This window comes from Melampsora larici-populina, assembly GCF_000204055.1.
Source record: "Melampsora larici-populina 98AG31 unplaced genomic scaffold MELLAscaffold_10, whole genome shotgun sequence".
In the NCBI taxonomy this organism is placed as follows: domain Eukaryota; kingdom Fungi; phylum Basidiomycota; class Pucciniomycetes; order Pucciniales; family Melampsoraceae; genus Melampsora; species Melampsora laricis-populina.
In genome coordinates, this window is record NW_006768774.1 from 53,480 (window position 1) to 63,417 (window position 9,938).

Below are 9,938 nucleotides of genomic sequence, written 5' to 3' on the forward strand. Positions count from 1 at the left end.
ATGTCCTATGCATACTGATTGAATGAAAACGACCCGGATCAAAGCCCCTGATTTTATTGGCTGAGACAGGCATCGCCATCGCGATATCTCAAAGTTTCCTTCTTCTGTTTGATTATGAAGTTAATGAAGAGCGACATGATCTATGTATTCAAGTTTTCTTTAGCCGATCCTGATTCCTGCGCCCTAGCACAAAACCAAGTGAAAAAGTACTTTGAGCCCGAAAATCAGCAGTTAAGAAAGTCCAAAACCTACCTTTAATTGATTGTTACCGTCCGGCGTCTCGGATGTTCTATAAATCGATTGCATTTGAGTGAAATGTGATTTCCACTCTTTACTCTACAATGTCTCAGTGTGTATAGCTTCTTTCTTTCTCATTATTCATTTCGCATACTAACACAAGACTTAGTACTGTAATATCACATATAAGTTTGTTTTGGTTTGTCTTATGCAAACCTAAAGTATTCGTAATGAATACTCTTGGTTTCTTGGGGGGGGGCCCAACCCTAACAAGGGCTGAGGGAGGTAAGACCACCAGTAACAGTAGGCGGGAGAGCGCTGAACGGTGGGTTAGGCACTCCCTCTACAACTTACATATAACATTCCCTGCACCTACCCTTATATCTCTACTTATACCATAGTTATCTTTATACCACTTCCTGTTTCCTATTCGGGCGGTGGGTGGGTTCGAAAAGGAAAGACAAGCTACAGAGCTTGTGATGTGAGAGACAGAAAAGAGTCGATGTCATGATTTCCCGGGTCAAGCGGGGATAACGGAAAATGGGGAATTCGACGTGTGGGGAATTCGACGTGTAAGGAAATTTTCAACCTTGATTATATCAAGGTACACTCGTTGAGGGAAATTCTCCTTCCCCCAGTATAGGGATATTCCCCTGTATTACCCATAGTCCGACATCAGTCCCGTCTCGTGGAAATAGACGGTACCGTCGTGCCTTTGGGCACCGTCTGTCATCCACTCTTTACTCTACAATGTCTCAGTGTGTATAGCTTCTTTCTTTCTCATTGTTCATTTCGCATACTAACACAAGACTTAGTACTGTAATATCACATATAAGTTTGTTTTGGTTTGTCTTATGCAAACCTAAAGTATTCGTAATGAATACTCTTGGTTTCTTGGGGGGGGCCCCCAACCCTAACAAGGGCTGAGGGAGGTAAGACCACCAGTAACAGTAGGCGGGAGAGCGCTTCCCCATGACTTGGGACACAGTCCTGAGCCTGTGATCGCCCACCTACTGTGGCTCGGGTCATCATGTGACATCTACCCTACCCCCACGAAAAACTTCCACGTCTGTTACATCTCTGTACAGAGGGAGTTGTATCACTCTAAAGATATACATTTCACCATATCCATGATCGACCGATCAATTTCCGATCAATCCTGAAACGACAAACTCTCCAATATCTGCAAAGTCTCTAGAAGGTCCTCCTCCTTATATTCCCTGATATAGAGCTTATACGCCTTCGATTTCCATCTCCCAACTGTCACAATTTCTTCCAAAGGACTATTCAAGTTCCACCTTAGCGATGCTCCGCCAACCCGAAATGAATGACCAGTAAGAACACACCCTGCTTGACTCTTCCAAGCGTCTGAGAATATTTTCTGACATCGTGACTTCGTTAAGGTTATTCACTTATTACCCTTTGGGTATGAAAATAGGGGATCAACGTCTGTTGCTCCAGTGTCGGTCATCAGGCGACGTACAGCTGATACCGGATCGAGTAGCGTCGGTTGAGTTTGTAAGTAAATTTCCTGAATCTCCCCCACTGCCGCCGTCTTTGCTGCCCTAATTTTTATTATCAAATATGTCCCACTCGGATCCCAGACTAAGTCCTTTACTCTCACTTGATCTAAATTCTTCGCCGATTTCACTAACTCCCCCAATCGTGCCATCCCCCAAAAGGCAACCAACGCTACTGTGTAAGCAACCTGGTTCTCTAAACCTCCTTCTGTTAATCCCTCAACTAATTTGAATAAGTTCTTTATCAACACAGGATTCTTCTTCAGCTTTGGTTCATCCTTTAGTTCTAGTTTCTGAGCCGCTGTGAGTATCGCCTCAACTCTTGGCATAGCATGATGAGGATAATCGTAATCGTGGAATAAATGCCACGCTTTGACACCAGATAGATAAGTTCTTATCGTATTCGACTTTATCGGCGGTGAGTTGCTTGTTTGAGTTTGGCCCATCGGAGTCGGGCCCGCCCATACCACGAAATGATAGAGGACAGTCGTATCGATCGGTAGGAGTAGACACCGTGGGATTTCTTTTTCCCTCGCGAAGGTAAGTAATTTGACCACTCCTGCATTATAATGCTTCAACGTAGCCGGTGACCAAGTACCTCCAATCATGTACGACTTTATCGTATCATCAGCTGACGAATCAACTCCATCTACTCCTTTCAAGAACTCCATGCTAGATGATTTGTCGGGTAACGGTATCGAACTTAATTCTCAATTGTGACTTGGATCACTTCGTAGAAGTTTCTCAACTCAGCCAGCTTCTCACGGACTCACCATCCCGACCGGGATAAATCTCGGACCTCTCTAACTATGGGTATGGAACAAAAAGGAGGATATATTTCACAGGACTTGTTTCACAACTCCCAACAAATCAACAGGCAGTTCGATCTCAACACAATTGTAAGCATTACGCTTATCCTTCCCACATGATAGTAAATCAGCCAGATTGTCACCTGATTTTACGCGTCCTGCCACAATATCACAGTGAAACTTTCCCAACAGCTTCTGGATAATTTTCCATTCAGCATTCACTGCGCGATCTTTCGACTTTTTATTGTCCACTGCACCTTGGGACGTTGTATTGTCCGTGAGTACCAAGAAAGTTTTTCCCCCAACTTCCATAATCTCGTTAACCATTATCATTCCCAATCTAATAGCAACGGTTTCTGCCCATGCTATATTCCGCTTAACTTTACCTTCACAAACATTGTTCCATCCTTCAATTAGATTGAACTGAGCCCATCTCTCTCCGATCAGGACACCTATCCCTGATAACGAAGCATCTCCAACCCATTCCAAATCGATCGGTACTTGGTCCGGTATTATTCGTCGTGGTTCCAGGTTCTTCATGACTTCTTGCCACTCAATTAAGTCTTCCCTTACATCTGTTGGGATTTTTCTCTTTGCTGATGCAACTTGCCACTCTGCCTCCCAGCGATATAGGCTGGATACATAGCACTTCAAGTGAGGAACGATATGCGTTGTGTGCACTAACCGTCCGATAAATTTTTGAGTCTTCTTCAAGTTAAACGATTCTTCTGGGTCAAGGAATTTGTCAATTTCTCTTGTTCGTTCCTCAAGTTTTTCAACCTGTAAGCGTACTGTCCTTTCCTTTGCATTCCATATGAAACCTATGTAACGCTGCTCCTCGGCGAATTCATGTACTTTTTCCCGATTTGAAGCTACTCCCATCTCGGAGCTAATATTTACCACGTCTTGTATCAACACAGGGTTCCTTACCTCCTTAATAAGCAAGTTATCATCAACCCACCTAAACGCTGCTTTCAAACCGAAAAAGGCAATCATAATCTTCTTCCATAAGTCCGCTGGCCTTCCAAATACGCCACAACCCGCGACTCCACCAAACTGAATTCTTGAATCCAACCACAGTCTTCCACGCAAGTCCATTATAAACAAGAAACGCCATTGTGATGGATGTATAGGAATTTGCCTGTAGGCTTTTTCCCAATTGAACACCGCCAGTAAGTACCTTCCAGTATTATCCCTAAAGAATGCCGCAATAACTTTGAAATCATCCCACGTGGTTTCAAATTCCTTCTTATCTACAAAACTATTTACTGACGGTGTTTCTAAACTCTCTTGAGGAAACGACAGATCATTGATTATACGAAAAGAGCCATCACCATTTATTACGCTACCCATTGGACTCGACCTAAAAAATCCTATCTTATCAAAGACTTCTTGATGAGTAAATGGCCCAAAAATTCTTTTAGCTCTATGTTCCTTGGCTAAAGTATTTTCAATTTTTTCTTTTGCTTGAGTCTCAGTTTCATGGTTCGGAGGTGTGAACCACCGCAATCGTCCAAGAGTATGATCTGGAATCCCTTGATGGAAACCATCACGGCAACCTCGTATCACCTCGTCTGCGTCTCCACCTATCTTAAATTCCTTCACCAACGACCTCCACTTCATCAAATTCAAATCACATACCGCTAGCTCTGGCGGCCATCTTGGGTCATGACTTCTCCCAGAGTTCACATACGGCAAAATTCTCACGATACCCTCTACAGACCATGTATTTGTCTGTCTAACTTCCGGTGTGGCTCTCGGGCTTTGAACTTCCTTTTCCCAATCAAAACTAATTGAGAACAACCGAGCGGAAAAAGGGAGGATCAATTTGGGTCAGAAACAATTATTTCTCAAGGCCATCGCTGTTTCATTTTCATTTCTTCACTCAATCGACAATATGGAACTAATCAAGAGCGATACAGGATGTAACTTAGTCATCTCGACCGGGTAAACCGTCGGAATAACGACCGTTACGGTGTTAAACAAACCACCACAAGCCAAGAGGCACACATCAAGAAAGACGAACGAGCACGATACGGAGTAGAACATCTAGTCTCCTGAAAGATATGTCTTGAATAGGTATGGACCTATCTATTCATTAACCAAAAGGAGGGATTATTTTCTAGACGGCTTACTTTGCCTTGCCTCCACCACCATACTTGGGGCCGGTCACTTCGCGATCACCACCTCTTCGATCCTCCCGTCTATCCTCCTTACGCCAAGATCCATTACCCTCGGCCCGTTGAGTATCATAACGATCTTCTCTACCACCTCCGGCATTATTAACCCATGCTCCACCACGACCTCTTCCCCTTACGTTACGACCTCCACCTCTTCGATCATCATAATGATGATAACCTGAACTTCCCGGTCCTTTGTACACCGGCTGACTAGTAAAGGAGGTTGGGTTACTTGGGCAAGGTACGTTTTGATTCGCAAAGGCCCAGGATCTAGCGTTGGGCTTGCCATGATGGCTAACTTGGTTGAGGTGTGAGTTCATGACAGTTCCACCTTGAGTCGTGTTGTGGTGGATCACTTCGCCAGTCAGAGGGTTGATGTTTGATTTACACTCGAAATCAGCGTATGGATTGATATTGCCGAACCTTGGTTGGAAATCATTCATTCTTTCACTGTCCATCCTAGCGTTCCGTTCGAAGGTCTCATCTCTAATGGCTGGATTAGCAAGTTTACCATCTTCATTTCTGATAGTCATGACAGTCGTCCTAACTGCTTGATCATATCTAAACGCCATTGGCCAGCACAAACGCTCCGACTTGATCGCTAACACGTTTGCCTTGTGAATCATAAACAAATCTGCCAATCTTCCATGTTCATAATAACGTAAGTAGGCTACAAAAAGGTCGAAGGCCGTCACCCATTCTCCGAAGGTCATTTTCCATTCATCTACCACCGGCAATCCAACATAACAAGAGTCATCTTTGTCGTTTTTGTTTTTGGGCTTTACTCGAACCAGATCTTGACGTAACCAAACGAGATTAAAGATAGATAAGGGGACATATCCATCTACCGGCTTCATCTTATCATCCCAGTATTTCAATAACGCAACTAGACCATGGTTTTGAATACCTGCTTCGCCAACTTCAGCTTTCTTCTTAGTAGGTACATTGGAGATCTCCTTCGTAGCATCATCCGAATCCTTTGTTAAATCCCAAATCTTCTTCTTTGCAGGAGCTGCTGAGCTAGTTACTGTGTTCGTAACTGACGGTAAGGAGGAGGAAGAATTCCCAACTGATTTTTGTTGGCCTGAGACCGTCGCAGAAAGGCTTTGAGTAATGGCCGAGGTTACACCATGCAAGGATGGAACTGATTTGTTTGAACTCTGGACCACGGTCAAACCATTTGCCAGGAGCCAAGAATGAAGGCCTTTTGGAGGACTTTCGCCGACTCCTGTAACCGTATTTCTGCGAGTCGGTGATTGCGCTTAACAAACAAAGAAACAAGGGAAGGCAAACAAATCCATGGTCTCAGTATCGACTTCGCTCCAATATCTGCACTATCTGCAAGACTTCACCATTGGTGGCAACACTTTGAAGTGGACAAATAAAGAATCATCGCACACGGCGGCAACACTCGAGGTGGGTAAAAAATATTTGATAGCATACAATTTTGTGCATTGACCGCTTTGTCTCTTGCGAGTAATCCTGCAGAGTGTAAAACAGATGTACCCGACTTTTCTTGATGAATAGCATCTTCCGTACTTGAACTTTGATCCACGGATTGGTTTGAATTAGGTCCAGAACCTTGAGCGTCTGGTGTCGGTAAAGGAGGGGGAGCTGGGTTATTCGATCCAGGAACAGTGAGTGTAACAACTGGTGTCGTTCCCGTTTTGTTCGACGACTGATTGTCAATTCTCGTAGATGCCATTCCGTTACGACGACCGCGACCACGTCCTCTTCCCCTCTGAGTTGTAGTAATAGAACTTGGTACAACCGGTTCCGAGTCTGGAGGTGGAACTGAGCCTCCCCTCAGCCTATCACTCGACCTTCTCATCATCTTGTTAAATTTCTCCGTATTAGTGTTCTGGTTATTGGGTGTTGCCATTTTTAAGATGACTAGTTAATGATATAATCTGATTCGAAAAGGAAAGACAAGCTACAGAGCTTGTGATGTGAGAGAGAGAAAAGAGTCAATGTGATGATTTCCCGGGTCAAGCGGGGATAACGGAAAATGGGGAATTCGACGTGTAAGGAAATTTTCAGAGAGAGAAATTTTCAACCTTGATTATTCCAAGGTACACTCGTCGAGGGAAATTCTCCTTCCCCCAGTATAGGGATATTCCCCTGTATTACCCATAGTCCGACATCAGTCCCGTCGCGTGGAAATAGACGGTACCATCGTGCCTTTGGGCACCGTCTGTCATCAAATGAACATCTTCTAGCGAGGTCGGGATTGTGAGCTGAGTTGAGTAAGATAAGGTAAGTACATACGAGTGAAGTTGATCTAGTTGATGGATCTCAGGCTCTGTATTGAAAAAGTTGTACAGGCTGTACAGTCTGTACCGGGTTTGAGGTTTGGGGTTTGAGGTTTGTCCTCCACTCTCCTCTCTCATCAATTGTATGCTTGGCGTGCCGCCTTCACTGCTTCAAACGCTCCTGGTCCATACTTCGGCACTACCACTCCATTCACTACGGTTGTTGGTGGTACAACTGTGGGTCTCTGTCCACCTCCTCTCCCGTTACTTCCTCTTCTTCCCCTGCCTCTTCCATTTCCACCGTGACTACCACTACCTCCTACTCCTTGATCATGGTACTCATCCATCACATGATAATTTCTCCCATTCAACCCGTGATTCACTCCCCCGTCATGCATTGCCTGAGCTTGTTGATGGTGATGCCGGTTTCTCCCGTTTGGGGCCAGGTGAGATAGCATCCAGCCTCCTTTTACCGCGGTTATTTGTTCATCGCTATTTGATAACAGATCCCAGCCTACTTCATATCTTCCAGTCCAAGGATTTGTATGCTCTAGCGCTCCTCCTATTATATAGGGGTTATCAAAGTACCGGTGATCTCCATTAGCTTTTGAGTCTGTAATTGCTTGCTCTGCCAGTTCATTGTCTCTAGTTCCGACATCTGACAAGGTTCCATCCGGCAATAAATCACTGACACAGGGGCCAAAATTGATGCTCACAACTATGTGAGCGTTGTAGACTTTCCTGAAGTCTCCAAAAATGATTCATTTTGTTTCAGAATCATTCAATTCATGAGTTTGGTAGTGTTCATGCAATCAGGCTGTTTTGCTCAGATTTTGCTTGGCGTTGCTGGAGAATGCTCATTTTCATCACGGATGAGCATTCTTTGGGCTCAGTCTCTGAGATGAGTATTCAGGATCCGCTCATGAGGCATACTCAGAACAGCTCAGAACCTCCCCAAGATGGAAACAAACTCATTTTTTTCACCACCCTTCCCAATACATGTCAGAACTACACCACAAAATTACACCCCTTTTGTTCAAATTGGGTTTGCAGGGTACCCAAGAATCACGGCCGGAACCTGGCTCAAATTCCGCAGGTTTTTGAGCAGAGACCTGTTTTTTGACGGGTTGAGTTTGATATGTATAATCTCCAAGTACTGCTTCTCAAAAGCTCTCAAAGATTTGAGAAGTTTAATCAACAGTCAGACTACCGAGCTGACCCAGATCGACCAAACATTACAACTCATGAAGTCCAAGGTTTCTGAGATCTCGAAAGAAACTGTGAACCTGAGTCAGATGCCCAATATCGAACATTCTTATTTGATCAAATCAGAATCCAAACTATTGAGAATAGCATCAAGTTTCGAAAAGGTTTTGAGTAAGAGGAGTGAAGTGGAAAGAAGAGCTATTGAAAGGATAGTTGAAGGTGCTTGGGAGATGGTTCAGATGGAAGAAATGGGAGTGGATCAGTTTGTGATTGCACATCAGATCGGGCTTGAAGCATCTCGGTTGAAGTCTTGGATAGAATCTGAATCACATCCATTCATGAACGAGGTTGAAGAAGAGAGTACAAAAATTCATAAACTCGAGTCACTTTCAACCCAAATCAAAAGCGGATCAAAGGCTAAGATCAAAGACATTGGCTTGAACTCTTCTACCTCTTCAACTTCTTCTGTGAGGTTGAATGAAGAGAATGATTGATTGAAACGGAGGTTTATGAAGATCAAACAATTGGTTGCATCCAGACTAAAACAAAAGAAAGATGATGATGACTACGAAGAGTAAACTGCTGTTATGTGATAAACAAAAAGATAAAAAGACAACCAGATGAAAAATTAAGCAGGTATAGCTTTGAGTTGTTTTCCAGGCTCTTGTGACTCCACCTGCTCTAGAACTGTGATCATTCCCAGGAAATCAAAAATTCAGAAAGGCAAGACAATGAAAGCTAGGCAGACTTATCCTACCTGGATTCGGTAGTTCTGGAAGACAAGTCTTGGCAGCATCTGGTAGATCAATTGGGATAGATAGTTGGACTTTGAGTTGTGAGTTCTGTTTGGTCATTGATTTTGAAACGCGCAAATCAAGCGCTAGCAAAACCAAATTTCGGGATATAGGATTAGTTGAGCGAATAAAAAACCCTGACCTCTTGGGCTTGTAATGATTCCAATTCTTGTTCAACCTCTTCTTCTTCCTCTACATTCATCTTTGACATCGTCATCTCATCAATCTCCTACAAACCCGATTCCAGTCCCCAAAGTTAGAAACATTATAGACAATCAAGTAAGTCGGGTATAGTCGGAAGTCTTGAATCTTGTTGGTTTAGACAATATGTACTCACCCTTTGATATGCAATCGCTTCATTAGTATCACTCATGAGTTTCTCGACACTGTCAAGATTCATTTCTTTGTGTACTTCCTTCAAGACTTTATTTCCTTGTTGAAGACCAAACAATACATCCTTTTCAATCAATGAAAATTCAACACTCAAAACCTATAAAAAGCACATTCAGTCCAAGAAGTAAAAAATGATTTGATTAGATTCATGAGTGGTGGCAATGGCTTTGCAAGGCATGTCGGCCTTGGAGGAAGGTTGACTTTACCAAATTTTGTAATGTTTGAAGGTGTTGGTCCGTTGTAATTCATAAACCTTCTTGATATTTTTTCCTATGTAATGCTAAAAGAGCTCTAGCTTTATTTCCTTTTGATAATGTATCCTTTGCAATATTTTGTTCTTGATCCGCAAGAATCTCGATCTGATTTATCAAAAAAGTACAACGTTCATAAGAATTCATTTCAAAGTAAGGCAAACAGATTGATAAGTTTTCATATCTTTTTCTTGTATCGTTTCAATTCATCTCGTTGTAGTTTCATACTTCAAAAGCCAGAATGAGAGTGAAGGAAGGCACATCAAGTCAAAAGTCGCCCTAAGTGAATCAAGATG

General features: G+C 43.2%; 2 protein-coding genes across 2 annotated transcripts; both read right to left on the reverse strand.

Annotated features, from left to right (window-relative positions):
* Window positions 1-4,653: 4,653 nt before the first annotated feature.
* MELLADRAFT_84244 (uncharacterized protein) lies at window positions 4,654-6,628 on the reverse strand (the record flags this gene model as incomplete). The annotated part of the gene is made up of 3 exons (XM_007407934.1): window positions 4,654-4,657; window positions 4,702-6,007; window positions 6,190-6,628. 3 exons carry the CDS (start codon window positions 6,626-6,628, stop codon window positions 4,654-4,656), a joined length of 1,749 nt encoding a protein of 582 aa, XP_007407996.1.
* Window positions 6,629-8,832: 2,204 nt separating this feature from the next.
* MELLADRAFT_84245 (uncharacterized protein) lies at window positions 8,833-9,640 on the reverse strand (the record flags this gene model as incomplete). The annotated part of the gene is made up of 5 exons (XM_007407933.1): window positions 8,833-8,891; window positions 8,962-9,046; window positions 9,141-9,227; window positions 9,336-9,488; window positions 9,593-9,640. 5 exons carry the CDS (start codon window positions 9,638-9,640, stop codon window positions 8,833-8,835), a joined length of 432 nt encoding a protein of 143 aa, XP_007407995.1.
* Window positions 9,641-9,938: the final 298 nt, after the last annotated feature.